Genomic DNA, 26,206 nt, shown 5'->3' with positions numbered 1-26,206 from the left:
ACGACGTTTTTCCGAAAGTCTGTTGGTACATCTAAAATCTCATATATTATGCACACCAACAAGAATGGTCATTTTGTTGTCATTTTCCCCAACTGTTTTAGAAATTTTGATGGAATGTTATCCATCCCTTCATTCTTATGCACCTAAAGTCTTCCAAAGCCCTCTGAAATTCTGATTCTGGTACTAGATCCCCTATCTCTTCCCTATCTACTCACGCTTCTTCTTCTATCATCAGTCACTCGTTCAATGATTGAGGCCCTCAGTCTACTCCTTCCACCTACTCGATTTTCCGAGGGTCAGATGGTATATGGCTAGACTCATACATTCTACACACCAATGAGAGCAGTCGTTACTTCGCCACCTTCCCCAGTGGTTTTATAAATGCTGATGCAATGTGATATAGCCCTACTGCCTTATTCGGTGCCATGTCTTTCAAAGCTCTTCTACACTCCTGGAAATGGAAAAAAGAACACATTGACACCGGTGTGTCAGACCCACCATACTTGCTCCGGACACTGCGAGAGGGCTGTACAAGCAATGACCACACGCACGGCACAGCGGACACACCAGGAACCGCGGTGTTGGCCGTCGAATGGCGCTAGCTGCGCAGCAGTTGTGCACCGCCGCCGTCAGTGTCAGCCAGTTTGCCGTGGCATACGGAGCTCCATCGCAGTCTTTAACACTGGTAGCATGCCACGACAGCGTGGACGTGAACCGTATGTGCAGTTGACGGACTTTGAGCGAGGGCGTATAGTGGGCATGCGGGAGGCCGGCTGGACGTACCGCCGAATTGCTCAACACGTGGGGCGTGAGGATGCACGCCAAGACCGTAGGATCCTACGCAGTGCCGTAGGGGACCGCACCGCCACTTCCCAGCAAATTAGGGACACTGTTGCTCCTGGGGTATCGGCGAGGACCATTCGCAACCGTCTCCATGAAGCTGGGCTACGGTCCCGCACACCGTTAGGCCGTCTTCCGCTCACGCCCCAACATCGTGCAGCCCGCCTCCAGTGGTGTCGCGACAGGCGTGAATGGAGGGACGAATGGAGACGTGTCGTCTTCAGCGATGAGAGTCGCTTCTGCCTTGGTGCCAATGATGGTCGTATGCGTGTTTGGCGCCGTGCAGGTGAGCGCCACAATCAGGACTGCATACGACCGAGGCACACAGGGCCAACACCCGGCATCATGGTGTGGGGAGCGATCTCCTACACTGGCCGTACACCACTGGTGATCGTCGAGGGGACACTGAATAGTGCACGGTACATCCAAACCGTCATCGAACCCATCGTTCTACCATTCCTAGACCGGCAAGGGAACTTGCTGTTCCAACTGGACAATGCACGTCCGCATGTATCCCGTGCCACCCAACGTGCTCTAGAAGGTGTAAGTCAACTACCCAGGCCAGCAAGATCTCCGGATCTGTCCCCCATTGAGCATGTTTGGGACTGGATGAAGCGTCGTCTCACGCGGTCTGCACGTTCAGCACGAACGCTGGTCCAACTGAGGCGCCAGGTGGAAATGGCATGGCAAGCCGTTCCACAGGACTACATCCAGCATCTCTACGATCGTCTCCATGGGAGAATAGCAGCCTGCATTGCTGCGAAAGGTGGATATACACTGTACTAGTGCCGACATTGTGCATGCTCTGTTGCCTGTGTCTATGTGCCTGTGGTTCTGTCGGTGTGATCATGTGATGTATCTGACCCCAGGAATGTGTCAATAAAGTTTCCCCTTCCTGGGACAATGAATTCACGGTGTTCTTATTTCAATTTCCAGGAGTGTATATTCTTCTTCTAATACTGAATCCCCTAACTCCTCTGTGACGACTCCTGTTTCCTCTTCTGTCGCGTCATGAGATAAGTCTCCATCGTAATAGCGGCCTTCAGTGCACTCTTTCTACCTATCCTCTCTCTCTCCTCTGCATTTAACAGTGGAATTTCCATTGCACTCTTATTGTTACAACCTATGCTTTTCATTTCACCAATAGTTGCTGAGTCAGTTCTTCCGACATTCATTTCTTTTTAGATTTCTTCACATTTTTCATGCAGCCGTTTCACCTTAGCTTCCTATTTATTTCATTGCAAAGTGACTTGTATTTCCGTATTCTCGAATTTCCTTGAACGTTTATGTACTTCTTTCGTCGATCACCTGAAGGATTTCTTCTGTTACCCACGGTTCCTTCGAAGTTACCTTCTTTGTACCTATGTTTTCCTTTGCAACTTCTGTGACTGCCATTTTCAGAGATGCCCATGCTCTTCAAGTGTAATGTCTGCTGAGCTATTTCTTATTACTTTATCTGTACCTTTACAGGGTGATTATAAATGAAATTAAACTTTCAAAACGCTGTAGAAATAACACCATCAGTCAGAATGACGCAAAATAGCAACGGAATATTTTTGGAGAAGGGGAAAAACGTACGGCTGAAGCAAAAAACAGTGTGGAAATTTGATCAATATATTTCGCTGTATGTGTCAGAATGCGTAAATGAAAATACCTGTCATGCGCACGACCCATTGAAGTTGGTATAAAGACACCGGGTACACGGCTTTTCCTTCTTTCGCCTCTGGGACGTTCGCCATGACTGTCTCAATGCAGGATCGCGCTCTGCTTGTAAACTTGTATTACAAGAATGCACAAGTTCCGGAAACTGAAGGGTTTGAAAATAGGCGTTGGTCTGATGACTGCCGTGGGTCGGCAAAAAATGATTCGCAAATTCGAAAAGACGGGCTCTTTTGGTGTGCAACCTGTTAGAGGGAGGAAACGAATTGATTCGACGTCAGTGGAATCAGTGGCCACAGCAATGCAGGAGGAGACAAGTGGTAGTGTGCACAATTGTAGTACACGGAGAACTGCCCGAACTTTGGACATACCCGTGAGTCCTACGAAACATCCTTCTTTGCTATCCATGTGCAAGAGTTGCTTGCTGTTGACCTGCCAGCAAGAGAGACATTTGCTTCAGAAGTTCTTGCGCGCATGGAAGTGGACAATGATTGGGTGTGGAAGATTTTGCGGACAGACGGAGCCCACTTCCATGTGACAGGATATGGCAATACACAGAACTGTCGAATATGGGTAACGGAATATCCACACCCAAGTCAACCAGTACCACTTCATCCTGAAAAGGTCACCGTGTGGTGCGGGTTTACGGCGCCATATTTTTTTTGGAGAGACAGGTGCTTCCGGTTCTGTTACCTGCACCACCACTGGTAAGCGCTATGATTGTCTTTTGCGCAGCCACGTTATTCCAGTACTCCAACAGCGTGGATGTATGGATGGCATCATTTTTATGCAAGATGGAGCCTCTCTGCACATTGAAAATCCAGTTAAGCAGCTGCTGGAGCTCCATTTCGGAAATACTAAAATTATCGGCAGCCATTTCCCTACAGCCTGGCCGTCCCGATCACTTGATCTTAATCCGTGTGAGAACGTGTCCCTGGAAACACTTCGATCACTTTGGGACACGCTATTTCTCCATTTCAACTTATTAAAGAAAACGGTGAATAGCATATTGAACATGTTTTGCACCAGTCACACGGAAATTAATAATCCGATTTGATTTTTAAGGGTGCTTTTTATGCGATTTATGGCCTTAGGACAATTATGAATCAATGTGAGTGATGCTTTTTATGCGATTTTTGGCCTAAGGACAATTAAAAACCTATTTTTTCTATCCGATGTGATACGACCTTGCTGTTGTGGATGGGCTTGCGTAACTACCAGTATAACACATGTACACCCATGCACACTAACACAGTTTGTTTAAAGACAAACGTACAACTTAGGCATTGTCGTATGATTCATTTGTCATTTTTAGTCGATCACTACTAAATTATGATGCTTACTATTTATTTTTCTTCTCCTATACGTTTTCCCACACCTCCGAGGACATTACGTTGCAATTTGACGTCATTCTGACCAGTGGTATTATTTCTACAGCGGTTTGAAAGTTTAACTTTAATTATAGTCACCCTGCACTTCTATATCAAACTTGTTTGCGTAGTCATTCTTCCTGAATAATCTCTTGAACTTCAGCATATTCTTCATTACTAGTCACTTGAGATCTGAGTCTGTATCTGCTCCATGGTACACCTTACAATCCAGTTTATGATTCGGAATCTCTACCTGATCGTGATGTAATCTATCTGACGTCTTGCAGTATCTCCCGGCCTTTTCCAAGTGTACCTCCTTCTCGTGTGATCCTTGAACAGAGTATTCTCTATTACTATCTGAAATTTATTGCAGAACTCAATTAGTTTTTCTCCTCTCTCACACCTAGTGCCAATATTCTCCTGTAAGAATTTATTCTGCTCCTTCCCCTACAACCGCATTTCAGTCCCCCATGACTGTTGGATTTTCATCTCCCTTTGCGTACTGAATTACCCGTTCCATATCCTCATATACTTTCTCTATCACCATTTTCGGCTTGCGATGTTGGAATGTATACTTGAATTAGTGTTGTCGGTATCGGTTTAATGTCGGTTCTCATGACAGCAACCCCGTCGCTAATCTGTTCACAGTAGTTCACGCTCTTCCTTACCTCCCTATCTATAATGAATCCTACTCCCGTTACACCGTTTTCTGCTGCTGTTGACATTATCCTGAACTCATATCAGTAGAAATCCTTGTTTCCATTTAACTTAACTGACCCCTTCTATATTTAGATTGACCCTTTGTATCTCCTTTTCAGATTGTCTAGCTTCCCTAAAACGTTCAAGCTTCTGACATTCCACGCCTCGACTCATGCAACGTTATCCTTTCGTTGATTATCCAATTTTTTCTTACTGTCTCACCCACGTTCGCAGTCCCCTCACGGAGATGAGAGATGGGGACTATTCCGGAATCTTTTGCCAATGGAATGATCATCATGACGGATTTCATTTATGGGCCAAATGTCCTGTGGATGCATATTATATCTCTTTATTGCAGTTGTTTCCATTGCTTTCTACATCTTCATTGGTTGATCATTGGTGATTTTTCCGCCTTGTAGCCAACTTTCAGCCAAATTTTATAGTTTTGAGTCACAATGGGAAACACGATCTTTCAACGAAAGGGACCCTTTAATTTTGCTGCGCAGTGTGCATAATTTTCCAGTGCTTGGAATCTTCTCGAGCAGACATTACAACATGCGTCGAACGAGTTCAGAGACACGCTGTCACGATAAATTCCCTGTACAACGTAAGAAACTTTAATAGAAATGGCCCATAAACTAACGAGAATCCATAGAAGAAAGGCGATGTAGTCCTTACGAACTATGTGGGGTGGTCGACGAAGGTTGCATGACCGTTACACTGAGTGTCATACTGCCACCACTGTATATCTGTCTTCGCGATCATGAAAATATCACAGATTAACAAACGTGCTGAAGAATAGTATTTTTTCCCTCGTTCAGTAGGAGAATAGAATGGAGAGGGAAATGGACAATGTAGGTAAGACGTAACCTCCGCTCTGCCCTGTACTGCGGCTTGCGGAGTAAAGATGTAGATTCAGAACATTAAACCATTCTCTTCCATTGTCACAACTAAAATTCATACAACCTAGATCCCACTGTATAACTACTGGTTTCTTTTCAAAAGATAAGTTGGTTACGTACATAATCTTTCAATGAATTTATTTCCCGACCATCACGAATTGGAAACTGCTTGGTTTCGACGATCACTGACTATAGTCACAAACCAAGTAACAATTTTGACTTTTGTTGTGACATTTGTTCGTCTCGTTAAATTGCAACTGGTCTGGAATGTTTCTTTCACTAATCTAGAGAGTGGCGTTATTTACATGTGGTATGACAATATACCTCTTATTTGCTTATGGTATTTAAGGTCCTGTGTTTTGTTGGTGTTCCTTCGCTTTCTCTGGCGGGTGCCTCTTCGAGGACTCGTCAGCCAAATTGAATTTCTAGTTTCAGCAGATACTTGGTACTTCGTTTTTTGCAATGAGTATCTGAAGTCAGCCGAGCGAAATACTGCTAATCATGTCTTTTATGCAACGCCCAGCGTCGATGGAGGGCGGCGGTGTTTTTCCAGTTACATATAAAATTAGTATTAAGGTGTAATTTTACGTGCCCATTCTGCAGAGAAGTCCAAAATTAGTCTAGTGCCTCATTCATTTTATTGGTGTGTATTGAAAGGGAGAGTAAAACACGAAGAATAACCAGCACCCCAGCAGCGGCAACACCGCCACCATGCAGTAGCGCAGCACGTTTGCCATTGAGGTACGTGTTATTCTTTGTTTTTCACTGTCCCTCTTAATAGAGATCGATAAAACAAATATCACAAATGACTAATTTGGGGCCGCTCTATCGAAAGGGCACGTAAATCACAGCTTCAGAAAACATTTTGTTTGTAATGGGAAACAAACCGACTCTTTCTGTCTGCGCTGGGCAAAACATTAAAGATATGATGAACAGTATGTCTTTGCGCTGACTCCTGCTACACATTACAAAAACAAAAAATTGAAAATATCTGCCGAAAAACCAGAGAAAAGCCGCCTGACTACTCTTGGGAGGGAATGCTTTATCAGGAGTGACAATCATACGAAGTCCTTGATGGATTTTCTATTACACTATGTGTAACATTGGATATTGTTTAGTCGCCCATGAGTCGTACTCAAAGTAAAATACGAGGGTGAGTCAAATGAAAACCTTAAATTTGTAATAACAAATCGAAATTTAGCGCCGTTATCCTGTAAGTTGGTAAGTTTGCTACAAACAGCGTGCAGAATGGCATGTACGTGGCAGCATAGTGCAGATGCACACATACCGTCGCAGTATCACTATAAAGATGGCCGCCCCACTTGCGACTTGCACGAGGGAAGAACAGCATTCTGTTATTCGGTTTTTGCGTAGTGAAGGTGTGATACCTATTGATATTCATCGATGAATGAAGGTTCAGTAAGGTGATGCATGTTTGTTACAGCAGCAACTCTACGAATGGAGTAGGAAGTTTGCAAATGGTGTGACTTCAGTGGAAGATGCTCCTCGTCTAGGTCAGGCACAATGAGTTGAAGCCATAGTGAAGGAAAACCGCCGAGTGACACTGAATGACGTTGCAGCATGTTTACAGGTTAGTCATGGGTAAGCATACCAAATTCTGCATGATGTGCTCCAGTTTCACAAAGTGTTCGCAAGATGGGTGCCACGGCAGCTGACTCCTGAAATGAGAAAACGATGTGTTGATGCTTGTGAAGAACTTCTTCGGCGCTTTGAACGAGAAGGTGATGGCTTCCTTGCAAGAATCGTTACAGGTGAAGAAACCTGAGTTCACTTCCACCAACCGGAAACGAAGAGAGCGAGCAACGAATTGCGTCATTCCTCATCACCAAAACCAAAGAAGTTTCGAACAGAACCCTCAGCAGGGAAGGTTATACTGACTCTCATTTGGGACGAAAATGGCGTCATTTTGGAGCATTACATGCCTAGAGGGACCACTGTCACCAGTGCATCATACACAGATTCCCTAAAAAATCATCTGTGACCTGCAATAAAATCACAGCGACGTGGATTGCTGTCAGGAGGTGTCCTTTTGCAACATGACAATGCAAGGCCCCACACTACCCTACAACAGTTGCAACAATCACAGACCTGTATTTTGAGTGTCTTCCTTAGCCACCATACTCACCAGACCTTGCCCCAAGTGATTTCCATATGTTTGGACCACGTAAAGACGCAATGGGAGGAAAGAAGTTCTGTTCTGATGAAGAGGTACGCCACGCGGTGCATGAGTGGTTGTGCGGACTACCAAAAGAATTTATTTCTAAAGGAATTTATGCACTTTGTAAGCGCTGGAGGACTTGCATTGAGCATGGAGGAGATTATGTTGAAAAGTGATACAGCTTTGTACCACTTCTGCACAACAAATAATATTTAAAAAAATATTTATGGTTTTCATTTGACTCACCCTCGTAATAACGAATTGAAGAATAACAGAGTACCAACAGCAGCATATCGTTCAGTCGTCATCGGTGAAGCTTAGGTTTTCAAGTTAATCCACTCTGAGTCAGGTGCACAGCCAGAGCAATCAACTTGCAAGTACGAACTCCTTCCACTAAGTAGCCAAGCAATCACCAGAGTAGCATGCAATTCGTCGTAAGTGCCTACCAGCTGAAGTGAAGCAGCCTCGCAGTAAACATGAATGACTGCTGGACACTGCTGATACAGCTGTGAAAATTTATCTTGCAATTTCCGATTAAATTTGAAGTAATGAAGTAGAAACTCCAATGGCCTTCTGCATCACCTGATTTTTATGGTTTCCCGTTGTGTTTAACTTAGATGAATATTTACGTATTCTGACCCATTTTCCTAATTCAGTGCCTTATTATGGCTATACATAGGTTATCCAGCCTGTGAATCTTCTCGTTTCGGCAGTCACAGATTTCGAATCCCCTTACCTTTCGTTCTTCGATGATTGTGCTTTCACATAGGAGTCATCATTGCCCTGGGCCTATCGTGACTCTGGGATCTAGGATCGGAGTTATACTAACGAAAGACAATTTCATCTCCTAGAAACAATGATACGATGCAGATAAACTTTTGTATATATATATATATATATATATATATATATATATATATATATATAAAATCAATAGTATGAAACTAATTAGGCGCGTAATGGGGACCCTTAACAACATGGCTGTCAAAGAGGGGCAGGAAGCCAGTTTGCGTCCCGTGTGAATACCGGGGGAGTCATTCCGGTTGTGTGGAAACGGTAAATCCGGATGCCATGAAGAGTACAGGGTGCAACCAACTGCAGGTGGCGGCTGATGTCGGTACCAATGACGTCTGTTGCTTTGGGTCGGAGGACATTCTCTCTTGTTTCGGGCGGCTAGTGGAAATAGTAACGACTGCCAGTCTTGCATACGAGATTAAGGCGGAGTTCACCGTCTACAGCATCATCCATTAAACCAATTCTGGCCCCTTGGTGCAGAGCCAAGTGCAGGCTCCGAATCAGAGGCTCAGGCGGTTCTGTGACCGTGTAGGCTGCAGATTTCTTGACTTGCGCAATCGGGTGGTGGGTTTCCGCGTTCCGCTTAATAGGTCAGGAGTCCACTACACCCAGGGAACGGCTACACGGGTAGCGGTTTTTTAGGTTAGAGGGTTTCAGGGAACCACAGAAATGTCGTCCGTCTAAAAGGGGGCAGGTAAAACACAGAAAGTTGTAGAAGCGATCGGTATTCTAGTTGTAAATTGTCGTAGCTGTGTTGGGAAAGAATCAGAGATCCAAGCCTTAATAGAAAGCACTGATGCTGAAATAGTTATAGCGTCAGAAAGCTGGCTAAAGCCGAAGTAAGCTCAGCAGAAATATTTTCTAACAACCTAACAATGTTCAGACAGGATAGATTGAATACAATCGGTGGTAAAGTATTTATTGCTGTCAGAAGTAGTTTGCGTTATAGTAAAATTGAAATAGATAGTTCCTGCAAAATAGTATGGGTAGAGGTTATACTTGACAATGGGACTTAACTATTAATTGGGTCGTTTTACCGACACCCCGACTCAGAAGATATAGTTGCTGAACAGTTGAAAGAAAACTTGAATCTCATTTCAAATAGGTACCCCATTCATATAATTATAGTCGGTCGTGACTTTAATCTACCCCTAGTATGCTGGAAAAATTATACGTTTAAAGCCGGCGGCAGGCATAAAACGCCATGCGAAATTGTACTGAATGCTTTCTCAGGAAATTATTTTGAACAATTAGTTCATGAGCCCATTGGAAGCGCAAATGGTTGCGAAAGCATACTTGACCTCTTAGCAACAAATAATCCTGGACGATTGGTGAGTATCATGACGAACACAGGGATTAGCGACCACAAGGCTTAATACCGTAACTCCTACAACCACCAAAAAGAAATTCAAAGTATATCTACTAAAAAAAGGGTGATAAAAATACTCTTAACGCCTTTTGATGAGACAGTCTTCACTCCTCCCGATCTGATCTTGTAACCGTAGACAAGTTGTGGAATGATTTCAGAGAGATAGCATCGACTGCATTTGAGGGATATGTACCATATAAATTAGTAAGTGACAGTACTGATCCCCCATGGTACACAAAACAGGTCAGATCGATTTTGCAGAAGCAGCGAAAAAGGCATGCGAAATTTCAAAGAACGCAAAATCCTAAGGACGCAAAGTTTTGCCGAAGTTCGAAATATAACTCTTACTTCAATGCGAGATTCTTTCAATAATTTCCACAACGAAACTCTGTCTCGAAATCTGGCAGAAAACCCAAAGAGATTCTGGTCATACATAAAGCACACCAGTGGTAAGACGCAATCAATACCTTCACTGCGCGATGTTGTTGTTGTTGTGGTCTTCAGTCCTGAGACTGGTTTGATGCAGCTCTCCATGCTACTCTATCCTGTGCAAGCTTCTTCATCTCCCTGTACCTACTGCAACCTACATTCTTCTGAATCTGCTTAGTGTATTCATCTCTTGGTCTCCCTCTACGATTTTTACCCTCCACGCTGCCCTCCAATGCTAAATTTGTGATCCCTTGATGCCACAAAACATGTCCTACCAACCGATCCCTTCTTATAGTCACGTTGTGCCACAAACTTCTCTTCTCCCCAATCCTATTCAATACCTCCTCATTAGTTATATGATCTACCCATCTAATCCTCAGCATTCTTCTGTAGCACCACATTTCGAAAGCTTCTATTCTCTTCTTGTCCGCCGGCCGCTGGTCGCCGAGCGGTTCTGGCGCTGCAGTCTGGAACCTCGCGACAGCTACGGTCGCAGGTTCGAATCCTGCCTCGGGCATGGATGTGTGTGTTGTCCTTAGGTTAGTTAGGTTTAAGTAGTTCTAAGTTCTAGGGGACTTATGACCTCAGCAGTTGAGTCCCATAGTGCTCAGAGCCATTTGAACCAGTTTGATCTTCTTGTCCATACTAGTTATCGTCCATGTTTCACTTCCATACATGGCTACACTCCATACAAATACTTTCAGAAACGACTTCCTGACACTTAAATCTATACTCGATGTTAACAAATTTCTCTTCTTCCTTGCCATTGCCAGTCTACATTTCATATCCTCTCTACTTCGACCATCATCAGTTATTTTACTCCCTAAATAGCAAAACTCCTTTACTACTTTAAGTGTCTCATTTCCTAATCTAATTCCCTCAGCATCACCCGATTTAATTTGACTACATTCCATTATCCTCGTTTTGCTTTCGTTGATGTTCATCTTATATCCTCCTTTCAAGACACTGTCCATTCCGTTCAACTGCTCTTCCAAGTCGTTTGCTGTCTCTGACAGAATTACAATGTCATCGGCGAACCTCAAAGTTTTTACTTCTTCTCCATGAATTTTAATACCTACTCCGAATTTTTCTTTTGTTTCCTTTACTGCTTGCTCAATATACAGATTGAATAACATCGGGGAGAGGCTACAACCCTGTCTCACACCTTTCCCAACCATTGCTTCCCTTTCATGCCCCTCGACCCTTATAACTGCCATCTGATTTCTGTACAAATTGTAAATAGCCTTTCGCTCCCTGTATTTTACCCCTGCCACCTTTAGAATGTGAAAGAGAGTATTCCAGTCAACATTGTCAAAAGCTTTCTCTAAGTCTACAAATGCTAGAAACGTAGGTTTGCCTTTTCTTAATCTTTCTTCTAAGATAAGAAGTAAGGTTATTATTGCCTCACGTGTTCCAATATTTCTACGGAATCCAAACTGATCTTCCACGAGGTCCGCTACTACCAGTTTTTCCATTCGTCTGTAAAGAATTCGCGTTAGTATTTTGCAGCTGTGACTTATTAAACTGATAGTTCGGTAATTTTCACATCTGTCAACACCTGCTTTCTTTGGGATTGGAATTATTATATTCTTCTTGAAGTCTGTGGGTATTTCACCTGTCTCATACATCTTGCTCACCAGATGGTAGAGTTTTGTCAGGACTGGCTCTCCCAAGGCCGTCAGTAGTTCTAATGGAATGTTGTCTACTCCCGGGCCCTTGTTTCGACTCAGGTCTTTCAGTGCTCTGTCAAACTCTTCACGCAGTATCGTATCTCCCATTTCATCTCATCTACATCCTCTTCCATTTCCATAATATTGTCCTCAAGTACATCGCCCTTGTATAAACCCTCTATATACTCCTTCCACCTTTCTGCCTTCCCTTCTTTGCTTAGAACTGGGTTGCCATCTGATCTCTTGATATTCATACAAGTGGTTCTCTTCTCTCCAAAGGTCTCTTTAATTTTCCTGTAGGCAGCATCTATCTTACCCCTAGTGAGACAAGCCTCTACATCCTTACATTTGTTCTCTAGCCATCCCTGCTTAGCCATTTTGCACTTCCTGTCGATCTCATTTTTGAGACGTTTGTATTCCTTTTTGCCTGCTTCATTTACTGCATTTTTATATTTTCTCCTTTCATGAATTAAATTCAATATTTCTTCTGTTACCCAAGGATTTCTTTTAGCCCTCGTCTTTTTACCTACTTGATCGTCTGCTGCTTTCACTACTTCATCCTTCAGAGCTACCCATTCTTCTTCTACTGTATTTCTTTCCCCCATTCCTGTCAATTGTTCCCTTATGCTCTCCCTGAAACTCTCTACAACCTCTCAGTTTATCCAGGTCCCATCTCCTTAAAATCCCACCTTTTTGCAGTTTCTTCAGTTTCTATCTGCAGTTCATAACCAAGAGATTGTGGTCAGAATCCATATCAGCCCCTGGAAATGTCTTACAATTTAAAACCTGGTTCCTAAATCTATGTCTTACCATTATATAATCTATCTGATACCTTTTAGTATCTCCGGGATTCTTCCAGGTATACAACCTTCTTTTATGATTCTTGAACCAAGTGTTAGCTATGATTAAGTTATGCTCTGTGCAAAATTTCACAAGGCGGCTTCCTCTTTCATTTCTTCCCCCCAATCCACATTCACCTACTATGTTTCCTTCTCTCCCTTTTCCTACTGACGAATTCCAGTCACCCATGACTATTAAATTTTCGTCTCCCTTCACTACCTGAATAATTTCTTTTATCTCGTCATACATTTCATCAATTTCTTCATCTGCAGAGCTAGTTGGCATATAAACTTCTACTACTGTAGTAGGCATGGGCTTTGTGTCTATCTTGGCCGCAATAATGCGTTCACTATGCTGTTTGTAGTAGCTAACCCGCACTCATATTATTTTATTCATTATTAAACCTACTCCTGCATTACCTCTATTTGATTTTGTATTTATAACCCTGTAATCACCTGACCAAAAGTCTTGTTCCTCCTGCCACCGAACTTCACTAATTCCCACTATATCTATCTTTAACCTATCCATTCCCCTTTTTAAATTTTCTAACCTACCTGCCCGATTAAGGTATGTGACATTCCACGCTCCGATCCGTAGAACGCCAGTTTTCTTTCTCCTGATAACGACGTCCTCTTGAGTAGTCTCCTCCCGGAGATCCGAATGGGGGACTGTTTTACCTCCGGAATATTTTACCCAAGAGGACGCCATCATCATTTAATCATACAGTAAAGCTGCATGTCCTCGGGAAAAATTACGTCTGTAGTTTGCCCTTGCTTTCAGCCGTTCGCAGTACCAGCACAGCAAGGCCGTTTTGGTTAATGTTACAAGGCCAGATCAGTCAATCATCCAGACTGTTGCCCCTGCAACTACTGAAAAGGCTGCTGCCCCTCTTCAGGAACCACATGTTTGTCCGGCCTCTCAACAGATACCCATCCGTTGTAGTTGCACCTACGGTACGGCTATCTGTATCGCTGAGGCACGCAAGCCTCCCCACCAACGGCAAGGTCCATGGTTCATGGGGGGGGGGGGGGGGGGGCACTGCGCTATAACAACGGTAAAGTCACTGATGACAGTGACACGAAAGCAGAGTTATTAAACACGATTTCCCGAAACTCCTTCACCGAAGAGGACGAATTAAATATTCCTGAATTTCAATCAAGATCAACTGTCAAGATGAGAGACATAGAAATAGATATCCTTGGTGTCGCAAAGCACCTTAAATCGCTTAATAAAAGCAAGGCTTTCGGTAAAGATAGTATACCAGTCAGGTTCCTCTCAGGGTATGCTGATACAATAGATCCATATCTAGCAGTTATACACAACCGCTCGCTCACAGAAAGATCAGTATCTAAAGACTGGAAAATTGCTCAAGTCACACCAATATCCAAGAAGGGAAGAAGAGTAATCCGTTGAAATACAGCGAAACAAATAGCTCTTTACACTCATGAAGTAACGTTTGCTATCGACAGGGGCTGTCAAATTGATTCCATAGTTGTAGATTTCGAGAAGGCTTCCGGCAGCTTTCCTCACAAGCGTCTTCTAACCGAACTGCGTGACTATGAAATATCGCCTCAGTTGTACGATTGGATTCGTGATTTCCTGTCAGAAAGTACACAGTTCGTAGTAATAGACGGAAAGTCATTGAGTAAAACGGAAATAATATCCGGCGTTCCCCAAGGAAGTGTTATAAGCCCTCTATTGTTCCTGATCTACATTAACGACATAGGAGTAGGTCTCAAAAGCCGTCTTCGATTGCTTGCAGATGATGCTGTCATTTACCGTCTTGTAAAGTCATGAGACGACCAAAACGAATTGCAAAATGATCTAGATAAGATATCTGTATGGTCCGAGAAGTGGCAATTGACCCTGAATAAAGAAAAGTGTGAAGTTATTCACGTGAGTACTAAAAGAAATCCGCTAAATTTCGATTACGCGATAAGTCACAAAAATCAGAACGCTGTAAACTCAACTAAATACTTAGGGATTCCAATTACAGACACCCTAAATCTGAACGACCGCATAGATAATGTTGTGGGTAGAGCCAACCACTGGCAGAACACGTAGAAGGTGCAACAAGTCTACTAAAGAGACTGCTTACACCACGCTTGTCCGCCCTATTCTAGAGTATTGCTGTGTGGTGTGGGATACGCATCAGATCGGATTGACGGATGACGTTGTTTTGTATCATCGCGATTTGGGGAGATAGTGCCACAGACATGATACGTGAATTGGAGTGACAATCATTGAAACAAAGACGTTTTTCGTTGCGACTGGACCTTCTCATGAAATTTCATTTTTCTCCTCCGATTGCGAAAACATTCTGTTGGCACCCATATACATAGGGAGAAATAATCATTACGATAAAATAAGAGAAATAAGGGCTCGGGCAGAAAAATGTAAGTGCTCGTTTTTCCAGAGCGCCGTTCGAGAGTGGAACGGTAGAGAGCCTGAAGGTGGTTCATTCAACCCTCTTCCAGGCACTTTATTGTGAATAGCATAGTAATCACGTAGATGTAGATGTAGAGCTGCAGTCATCTGAGTTGAATAGAACGACGAGTAGACGGCTTTGATGTCACCACGTAGCCAGGTTATAATGTCAGACAGGATTAACAATGGTGTGAAATATGTCAGATGGTAGAAAACACGGGATGCTCGCGTTGTGCAGCGTTATCAGCATTCGACTCTTTGAATCGGCTGTCATTGTGAGTCTGTCACCGGATAGCACTGCTCTGATATGGCCTGTATAGTCTTTTGTTGTGACAGTGACAAAATATTCGAAAATGTGAAGATGAGATTCTGGCTGTTTAAGTCAGAAACCGCCAAGGAAGGATAGTACTGCTGTGCACGAAGAGCTTCATACACCTTCATATCAGCACACACTATCCGGGCACTAATAATAAGCTCACTGCAAGATCCGATGACAGCCAACATCTGTATCCGGAGTACAGAAACCTTTTTCACTGGCTATGCTGCAGAGGTGTACACATTCCGCTTTTAACGTGCTCATGCTTCATTGTTAGCCAGGCACGCAAATTGCCGCATGTTATCAACTGAACCGGCAGGATGCTTTACTCCAATCCAAGCCAAGCCATGCCCAACCCCGCGGGCTACAAGAGTCTTACTTGCCTGCTCGTCTTCCCGCTATACTATGCTCCGTCTTATTTATTCTGTGCGCTTTCATTGTTCTGTTATGAGTAGGTTTCGGAAGAAGCCGATGAAAAGTCTGTTTATCCGACTATCACAAGACGAGGCCTGATATGATATGTATTCACTTTGGATCATTGCAGGTCAGAAAATGGAGGATTTAATTGCACTTTTTCAGGCGTATTTCAGACTCGCCTATTTATTTCGACTAGTAGTGGGATATTCTCAGTTCGAAATATCATCAGGTCACCTCTAATGCATGTTTTCTGTATTACACAGAACCCTCTCTGAAAGTCGAGACCCTTTGGACCTAATAACGTAATATATTTATTATACTACAGCACTAATTACAGTAACATTTAATAGGTTCTTTAACCTTAGAGTGTTTCAGCAAATATGACCCAATTTGTTACAATTTCAATTACATTTTCATGGATGTATATTGCGAGTTCGCTGAATTCATTCTATATGTCAAAAATTGTTCATTTCAAATTCCCCAAATACACTGTAAGAAACACGAAGTTATTTAGCCATATGATGTTGATCTAAAAACTAAATGTCTGAAAGAAGAACCTTTTCCATTAAATTTCGGGCATGCAGCTGCGGAAATAAAATTTCCTCTACTGATATTTCGACCGCGTATCGTCCGGCCACCTTCAGAGCGAGTCACAAGATTGACGACAAGGTGCCAAGCGCGGGCTTATATGCTCCACCGCGGCGGTTCAGTGCATGCGGGTTACAGATGCTGGTCGGCGGCAGAGACATACACTTACACATGCGCCGCCTGTGGCGAAGGCGTACAGACATTCGATTTGCTTATCGATGTTTGATCGGCGGCGGTGACACGATGACGACTTCTCTGCAATTTAATTACTCCAAGAGCCGGATTCCATGCTTTGTCCAAATTAAAACCATTATCTCTGTTTATTAAATTGTTAGCTAATCGAATTTCTATAGCTTCCTTGAATACAGATTCCCAAAAAGAAGAGGTGGATGTTAAAATCTTCACATCTCTGTAATCCATGGAATGACCCGTATCAATACAATGTTCGGCCACAGCTGACTTGTCTGGTTGTAATAAGCGTGTGTATCTTCGGTGCTCCACACACCTCTCATGAACGGTGCGTGTTGTTTGACCTATGTATGACTGCTCACAATTTCCGCAAGGAATCTGGTACACACCCGCCTTACGAAGCAGTAAATAGTCCTTCACAGAGCCGAGTAAAGCCGCAATCTTCGTGGGGGGCTGGAAGATCACCTTAATACAGTGTTTCTCAAGAATATGGCCTATCTTTGAAGAAAGAGCACCCACATAGGGCAAAAACGCACTACATTTGAAGAAATTACTATCTTCTTCCCCATCACATACCTGCTTTTTAGGTTTTACATTGAATGCTCTACGAATTTGTTGCGGAGAATATCCATTCGATTTAAAAATGCTCTTGAGGTATGTTAGCTCTCCTTGCAACTTGTCTTTGTCGGATATACAGTGCGCCCGATGCACTAAGGTCTTAAGGACACCCATGGTCTATGAAGGGTAATGGCAGCTACTGGCATGAAGATATAGATTTGTGTGCGTTGGTTTCCGATATACGGCATGTCCTGATGTGCCATCACTTTTACGGCGAACGACAACGTCCAAAAAGGGGAGGCAGCCGTCTTTTTCTATTTCCATAGTAAATTTAATGCTAGCATGGATGGAATTCAAATGCTCAAGAAATCGATGTAATTCATCCATACCATGGGGCCATACCACGAATGTGTTGTCCACGTACCTCCAGAAGACCGTAGGTTTAAAACATGTTGAGGCCAATGCCTTGCCCTCGAAGTCTTCCATGAATAAATTAGCTACCAGAGGGGAGAGGGCAACACAGTCAATTTGCTCATAAAATTCACCGTTAAACTGAAAATAAGATGATAAAAACACATGTTCAAATAAGGCCGTAATGTTCTTATCAAAATAAGAGCTAAAGAGTCCTTTAAAGGTACCTTTGTGTATAATGATACCACGTCAAAACTAACAAGCACATCCATACTATTTGGCCTGACATTGCTAAGTCTCTGAATATATAGCATTACGAATGTACATTTTCCTACCAATGTTTTTAATAAGGAAGCTAAATATTTGGCAGAAAAATATGTTGGTGAACCAATAGTGCTCGTTATAGGTTACCGAAACTTCTGAACGGTTTGTCTTAGTACGTTCCAACTGCACCGTTGGCCGGGAGGCATGATGTGAATTAGTATGCGCCGTATGGTTTGGCTTAGCGACGAAGTCCACTTTCATTTGCACGGGTCCGTCAATAAGCAAAACTGACGCATTTCAGAGAATAAGATTTCTCAAGGTGTGACCGTGCGGTAAGCAATGTCCACTCAAGGAATAGTCGATGGGATATTCCTTGATGGCACCATGACTACCGAACGGTACGTAAAGGCTTTGAAACATGATATCATCCCCATTTTCCAAAGACGTGATTCATGCAAGACGAAGCTCGACAACATCAAAGCACGAGAGTATTTTTGTACTGGAGGAGCACTTTGGGGACCGCATTCTGGCTCAGGGGTACCCAGAGGCCGCTGGTATGTGCCTCGATTGGCTGCCGTATTATCCGGATCTGAGCACATGCGACTCCTTTTTGTAGGTCTATAATTGAAGCAATTGCCCCGAAACCATTGGTGAGCCGAAAACAGCCATTCAGGAGGCCATCGACGGCAACGATGTTCCGACATTTCAGAGGGCCATGCAGAATTTCGATATTCGTCTGCACCACATCATCGCCAATTATGACAGGCATAACAAACTTGTCATAACCTACATCCGAATATCTGCAGTGACGTTTACGTGTTGATTAAAGTGTGTGAAGGTCAAATTTGTAACTAACTGCCGTTTTTTATATGGTTCAATAATTGCCACCCTGTACCACCATAAAGTGACTTTTAATATCCACCGAGCTGTAGTTTTCCTTCTACTTCAATCAATGTTTCCCTAAATTTAGAAAGCCTATATGATTGTAAATGAGCTCGTTACTACACACTTAACATCCATTATATGTTTGTCCTCATTCAAAATAGTCATGGAGTGAGTAAACTACTGGTCAAATTTACATACATGTCGTTACACATTAGAGGTTCTCGAATGAGTGTTTAGTAACTTTTTATAAAATTTGCATTGCGAGACCTCTACACCGATTTATTTGAAGCTGCATCATAAACGCACGGAAACCTTTCTCCCACTGGACTTGGGCTTTGTTTCGTGACTGGTGTATATTCCGAAATTAATCATTTCTCCTAAACCTGCTTCAAGTTTGGTTTGCTCATTTTGCTGCTCCTACCTCCATGATAAATCATCCGCAGTGAAACTACCTACTACAACGTATCCCTGTCTATTGACGTTGGACTGAGAGCGCAACCTTTTGTTAGGAGTAACAGGAGGAACGGGTCTCGTGAATCTTGCCAGGCTTGCGGCCTACTTTAACAACTATGCATCGGCACACATGTACTCTTGTGTCTCCGTAGTAGCAGGTTGAACTGCTATAATGGTTGCGGTGGAGATGAGGACAGGCATGCTGGAAGGAAAATCTGTGCACCTCTAGTAGGCTGCTGTGAACACCATAACACAGCGACTGCCTGTGGAGTGGTGTCATACGTAGGGAGCATTGACTGCTTAGGAATAGCATCGCGTTACTATTAGTGGTGGATCTCAGGTCTCGGGTTACCGTAGTATATCATGCCATGTGCCCAGGATTCTCTCACTTCCCAGCGAGACGCAGTAAAGTACACTTCTAGCGGAGAATCTGCAGCGTTGAGCTCTCCTGTAGACGTTGTGAACTGAATAAGGCGGAGTGGGATGCCCTCTTCGGACTTGGTGGAGGTGTTGAATCTCCCGTCTGCCCTGAAAACTTGGACCAAATTCGTGTTTCTGAAAACTGTGAGATTTTGTGGATAAATTATTGTGAATCTCGTTTTCAAACCAGCTGTTTCTTAGGATTGCTGACATTTATATTACTGTGTATGTGGATTTCTAACGGCCTTATTTATTTGAATGAAATACATTTTAATGTACGTTATCACATGTTTTATTTTTCATGCTTGGTGACCCAGTGATAGCACGAATTTTAATATAATTGTCATATTTACAGCCAATTTTCTTTCGTACTAAGATGTGCTTTCAGCAGCCATCTGATGTTACTTTTACCTGACGCACTTACCACATGACAGTTCCTTCCCATTCACTGTTCCAAAAGAAGCATTTAACATGAAAGTTTTCTGGATACGTATCGCATCATTTTGTAGGAAAACTGTTGCCGGTAGAACCAACGTTTCGGACACGATTATAGTGACGTTCCTTCCGCATCTACTGCGTCAGCAGCTGAAACGTTAGTTTTGCAATATCACACGGTTACATGCGCAGAAATCTTTCGTGTTTACTGATTCTGGCTGCGGAAGCATACACACATTTATATCTGTTTCTTTCGCCTTCCAAAGTACATAGATGTCGCTTACTACGTTTTCATGTCTGGTATGTTTCCCTTTGCTATAGTTGCTACATAGTGCACAGAGGATACACTGCCAGAAATGTGGCAGCTGCTGATTTACTCACAGTTTTGTTGCCGAGGTTCTTGACCCTGCAGTTGAGGTATGCTGTCTTGCCGAGCAGGGCGGTCACGTTCCGCGAGCCCGACAAGTCGAAGTAGGGTCCGGAGGGCCCGCCAGCCGCCACCACTCCCAGCTGGTTGCCCCCTCCGCCGCCCCCGCTGCCGCCCCCTGCCGACTGCGACCCGTCAGCTGTTGACAGAAACAGTCCGCCGTCAGTCTCTCACCTGTCACTAAGCACAGAGCTTACAGCGAGCATTACCGCACGACATAGACGTAACAGCTATATGGTAAGTGTTGCTGCAGAGAGAGAAAATTTTTAATTTACCTGTGTTTTACACATGAGAGGAGCTATGACATTCAGAATGTTTCTGTTTATAGTATGTCTAAAGATGCGCACATTGGCAGTTTCATTAAGTATTACATTAACACGAAGTCTTCAATGAGTGCCGACCAATAACCCGGTTAAATCAATACATATGGAGTGTCATTTCATACAACTGGATTGTTAAAAGTCACATGTCTCAAAAGCGGTACTGACATACGCTACCATGGTACCATTGTAATCGATACGTTCTTAGGGTTATATCTCAAATTTCTCCAGACATGTCACATTTTAAATTATACGCACATAAACTACATGAAATATTTTTTGATTCAATATGGAAACTGTATTACTGATAAGTACATAGATTACCATTAATATCTGAACAATCTAAATTTTTTATGTATTACATAAAATTAACCTTTAACAGGCAAGTGCTCTCACAGCTTTACTTCCGCCACTACCTCGTCTCCTACCTTCCAGACATTACAGAAGTTCTCCTGCGAGCCCTGCTTGACTAACACTTCTCAAAGAAAGGATATTCCGGAAGTATGGCTTACTCACAGCACGGGGGATGTTTCGAGAAAGAATATTTCACTCTGCTGTGGTGCTGAAGTTGATGTGAAATTTCCAGGCAGACTGAAACTGTGTACTGGACCGAGAGAGCACTTGCCCACGAAAGACAAACATCCCAAGTTCGACTTTCAATTCAGCACACAATTCTTATCTGCCAGGAGTTTCATATGAGCGCACACATCTCTGCAAAGTGAAAATTAATTCTGGAAACATCCACCTGCCTGTAGTTAAGCCATAACTTATCCTTTCTCCCAGGAATACGAATCCTGCAAGATTCGCAGGAGAGCTGTGAAGATGGAAAGAGGGCGATGAGGTACTGGTGGAAGTAAAGTTGTGAGGTGGACTCGTGTTCCGTGTTTAGGTGTCTCAGTTAGTATGTCACGTGCACATGAAAGGCAAAGGTTCCGAGTTCGAGTCTCTATCCGGCACACTCTCTGAAAATGACAGAAAATTTCTTATTAGTCCACGCTGTGAGAATGAAAAATTCATTCCGGACGCATGAAATTAGTTAGGCGTGGTATTTTACGAATGATTTATTGCCTCTGGTGCCTGCGCATGCACTACATAGTTATCGATGTACTTGCAGTGATAAAATTACAATCTCGGACTCAAGTTTGATGGGTAGAGAAATAGGCAGAACGCTACGAAATCGCTTTCGTAACTGTACGAGTGAGGAGAATACGAATGAAGATGAACCAAGTGGGAGAAAGTGACTCAGTTCAGCCACTACTGGCATGACCGCCGATGACGGCAGACTATACGTACATATTAACTCTCGCTACTTGATCTGTTACAGTCTATATTTAAGATAAGGCTGTCTTGCTGAAAACTGCTATTACTATTGGTTAGACACAAGTTATGAGTGAACCGCAACTATTTATTTGTTGTTTGATGGAAAAACTGATTGCGAGGGTGCGTGGAGGTGCAACTGGGCACCCGAACGTTCGTCAAATCCGTTCTGTATGCATACAGTCTTGTGAAAAGGTTGTTGTCCACTTAGAAGGAGGGAGTACTCACACCATAATCATTGTGAAACATGTAGGAGTAACACGTGCTCGTCGAGAATGTTGAAATAAACATTGTAGATTCTGAAATAAAAATTTTAGTGTATGATCACGGTAATTAAAATAAATTGAAGGAAAGGGCGGAAGTCATGCTACGAAAAGCACTCCCAAAACATCACAGACCACTTACGGTTCGAACTGCATCTTCCATACATTGCGAGTTACGCTCCTCATTCGAAAGACGAAGCAGACGATGCCACGAATCTTCTTTTCAAAAACAATATCAAACCACTTTCCACTCCACAAGGCAGTTATTGTCCTGCTTCTATACTGTTTGCTCAATGAAGAAGTGCAGCTTTCCGTGCTGCTGTGAGCTACGTTCTTTTATAAAGAACCACTTCCAAACGTACTCTGCATGCAGTTCGCTTCACAGTGACCGCACGGAAACGGGCTGAGTTGGAACTGCGTTCACTAACATCAGCAATTCCTGTCGGGTTTTGAAAATCGATTGTCATTCACAAGACGTGACAAACCTCCGGTTCTTGTCGCCCAGGATGATTTTACCACATCGTTTCGACGTACTTGATGACTGTCAGTGGTGAACCATTCCTTGTAAGCATTTTGAACAGTCTGCGTTGATACCCCAACAAATCTGGCAACTTCACTCACTGGTGAGTGGTGATAAATCCTTTCAGCCATTCTGTCGCTTTCTCTCTTCGATCAACGTTACTGTGCAGATCCACTTCAACCGACATGTACATAAACGTAAGTCACTGTTTGAAGGTCATCTAACCGCTAGTACTAGTTATATTTCATGTGCAAGGGTCGAAATTAACCACTTGGCCCTTTAAAAAAAGTATGTTTCGTCCGGTAAGTGTATCAGCTCCCTTTACTTTTGTAACAGACGCTGTAACGTAAAGTTATTAACTTTGCCGAAATAAACATATACTTTACTCTGAAGCACAGAATCTACAATAAGATCCTGCACTTCGTTCACAAATAAATTCAGTTACGTAATGAATACAGCTAAATTACGAAACAGAAAGACAAATAATTTAAAGTTCTCAAATGTTCTAAGTTTTGCAATTTGGAAGACATTTCTTAAACGTAACGAAATTTTACAGTAAATATGATTACGAAATTTAAACCTTAGTATTTAAATGTTACATGATGATGTAGTTATTTGGTCGTGTAAATGACTCTGCTCTAGTTACTGGGCCCTGTTGACGCAGACGGCATTGTACTTACATTCTCTTGTTTGTTTCCAAATAGGTAGTGAATAGATAATTATACTGATAAATATGTCTTCGAATCTGAGAGTAGATACTAAAGCATTTCCTGAAGAAAAATTAATGTGAATTAATGTTCATTGAAGGACAGTAACGAAGATTCTGATGATTCATTTCTCATTACTGACAAGTCATTATTTCATCAAAATTTACGGCAAACCTCAAATACACGGAAGCATATTTTAGTGGCGATAGTTTATTGAGAAATTGGAGCAGTTTGAGTATAGAGCATCTTTGGTTTGATCACTATTATTATGCTAGAAAAGAAAGTCAGTATACATCAATGTAACTGGTTTGAAAAAGCGTATGTCGTCATTGAGTAATGACAATCAGTATTTTATCAAAATCAAACAACTAAACACTATATAATAAATGGTTTTAAATAATATCCCACTTAAATATGCATAGCTGGAACCATGTGTTCTCTGATGTCTACGATCAATTTTTGTTCAATAGGTTAGGCTACACGCAAAAGGTAAATTCTGTTCATTGTAGGGACGTTGCGCTTGTCGGCATGTGGTGGAATTACGTTGATTATGTCGATATGTGGCCGCAGGTACTTAAGAAGCTGTAGCTTGATGGCAGAGAGGGTGACAGTCTCACCCGTCGATTATACACTTCAGGACGGTTAGCCTAATTTGTGCTTTTCAAGGGCTGTAGCCTATGTTTCTGAAGCGGTTTCGATAATCTTACTCCCTTGCATTCCCACAACCACCCGCAGCTTTGCACTATAGAGGACATCACTTCATTGAATTTTTGTCATGTGGCACACAAAGAGAAAGAACGCAACATGAAGCCGACTCAAAGCACAAGTGCAACTGAGCAATAAGCTATTTCCCATCAGTTCCTACCCCTGTTAAAGTTTTCAGACAATCGCATAATTAAAAGGTTGCCTACTGACAGCAATGTATGCTGCAACGTGCTCTCCTGGTTGATTACTTCGCTGTGCAAAAGGGAACTGTCTCATTAGAAGTCCACCTGTCGCCAGCCTTTTCTGCTCTAGATCGTACGTTGTTTCCTCATCCTGTTGCACGAACGCTCATTTTCCTCTTAATTTTAATTTTTCTTGTGTTCATTTACTTATCCTCGATAAAAGAGAGCTATCCTTTAATTCTTCGACTCACATCTTGCAAGTAACTCTTGGCCCAAGTTGCTTAAACTAAACTACACGGTGCGAAAAAGTTAAGGACGATAGTAACTTCCGTGTGACGTGTCACCGTCTCGTAAAGTAGATCGATGAAACTTGGACCATACGTGAAACGAAATGCTACAATACAGTACAGAAGGTAACTGCCAGAAATACGCGATGAGGCGAACCTAAATGACACATTTATTCAAAGACCATAATTATACTTAGCGTGATTCATGATGATCCGCTAGACTATTACAAACTGAGGTACATAGTTCTCCATAGGGTGTGTGATCACGACTGACGGCAATGCATGTTCTGCAATGTGCTCCCATGCTGGCTGCAAGGTTGTTACGGCTTTCTTCTGACAAGACAATCCGTTACTTTACTATTGCAGTTGACAACTGTTGGACGGTCTGTGGTCCATGTGGACGTGTTGCAATACTACTGCCCAACACATCCCACACGCGCTAAGTCAGTTCCTCTACCTGCGCAGTTCAAAGCGGTAGCACGCCGTCATCCATGCATTACGTGTTCCCGCTTCTCACCACATGAGCTTACGTAATGCACCCAGGAAGATTGTTGAACATGATCGCTTTGATGGTCCAGGCGTTATGATGTGGAGTGCGTAATATTGGACGTCGTATTTACCTCCAGATATTTGTGACACTGTACTCCTTCCCCATGTGCGTCTTTTCAGGGGAGAATTCGGCCTAGACTTCATTTTTATGGAAGACAGTGCTCGACCGCACCGAATAGGGCAGGTGGGGGAACTCTCGGTACGAGACAATATTCGTCGAATGGACTGGCCTGCCATGCGCCCAAACTTTCGAACACGTGTGTAATACGTCCGGCAGAGGTATTGCAGCAGGTGCACGTGCATCAACGACCACCCAGCAACTGTCAACCGCACTGGTGGAGGAATGGAACGCGCTATTGCAAGAATTCCTTACCAACCTTGCGAACTACGCGAGAGCACTTTACAGAGAATGCATTGCCGTCTGTGGTGCTCATACACCCTATCAAGAAGCATGTCCCACCCTTTTTAATTTTCAGAGGACTATCACGATCCTGTTATCTTCAGCATAATTACTGTCTTTGAACGAAAGTGCATTAATGTTCACCTCATTGCGTATTTCTGTCAGTTACATCCTGCACTATTTGTAAAAGCCTTTCTCTGCTTGATCCAAGTATAAGTGAGTTATGTTACCTGGCAGTGACAAATCATGCTAAAGTCACTTTCGTCTTTACGTTTTATACACCAGAGTATATTATTCAAGTGTTCGTGCCGCACGTGTATCAGTACAACATAAATATTACATCTTACTTACTTTTTGAGGAACTGTTTGTAAATAATGACAAAAAGTGAATTATCTATTGGTACATCCACTTTT

At 42.9% G+C, this 26,206-nt stretch overlaps 1 protein-coding gene across 1 annotated transcript in view; it reads right to left on the bottom strand.

Annotated features, from left to right (window-relative positions):
• The window catches only part of LOC126198727 (zwei Ig domain protein zig-8-like), a 1,001,384-nt gene that overhangs the window by 498,096 nt on the left and 477,082 nt on the right, over positions 1 to 26,206 (bottom strand). Inside the window, exon 2 of the mRNA XM_049935248.1 lies at positions 20,497 to 20,681. Coding sequence (XP_049791205.1) covers positions 20,497 to 20,681 — 185 coding nt within the window. The remainder of the gene's footprint in view (positions 1 to 20,496; positions 20,682 to 26,206) is intronic.

The sequence above is a fragment of the Schistocerca nitens genome, chromosome 8 (assembly GCF_023898315.1).
Source record: "Schistocerca nitens isolate TAMUIC-IGC-003100 chromosome 8, iqSchNite1.1, whole genome shotgun sequence".
In the NCBI taxonomy this organism is placed as follows: domain Eukaryota; kingdom Metazoa; phylum Arthropoda; class Insecta; order Orthoptera; family Acrididae; genus Schistocerca; species Schistocerca nitens.
The sequence above is the reverse complement of the archived record's forward strand: the minus strand, read 5'-3'. Positions and strand labels throughout refer to the sequence as shown.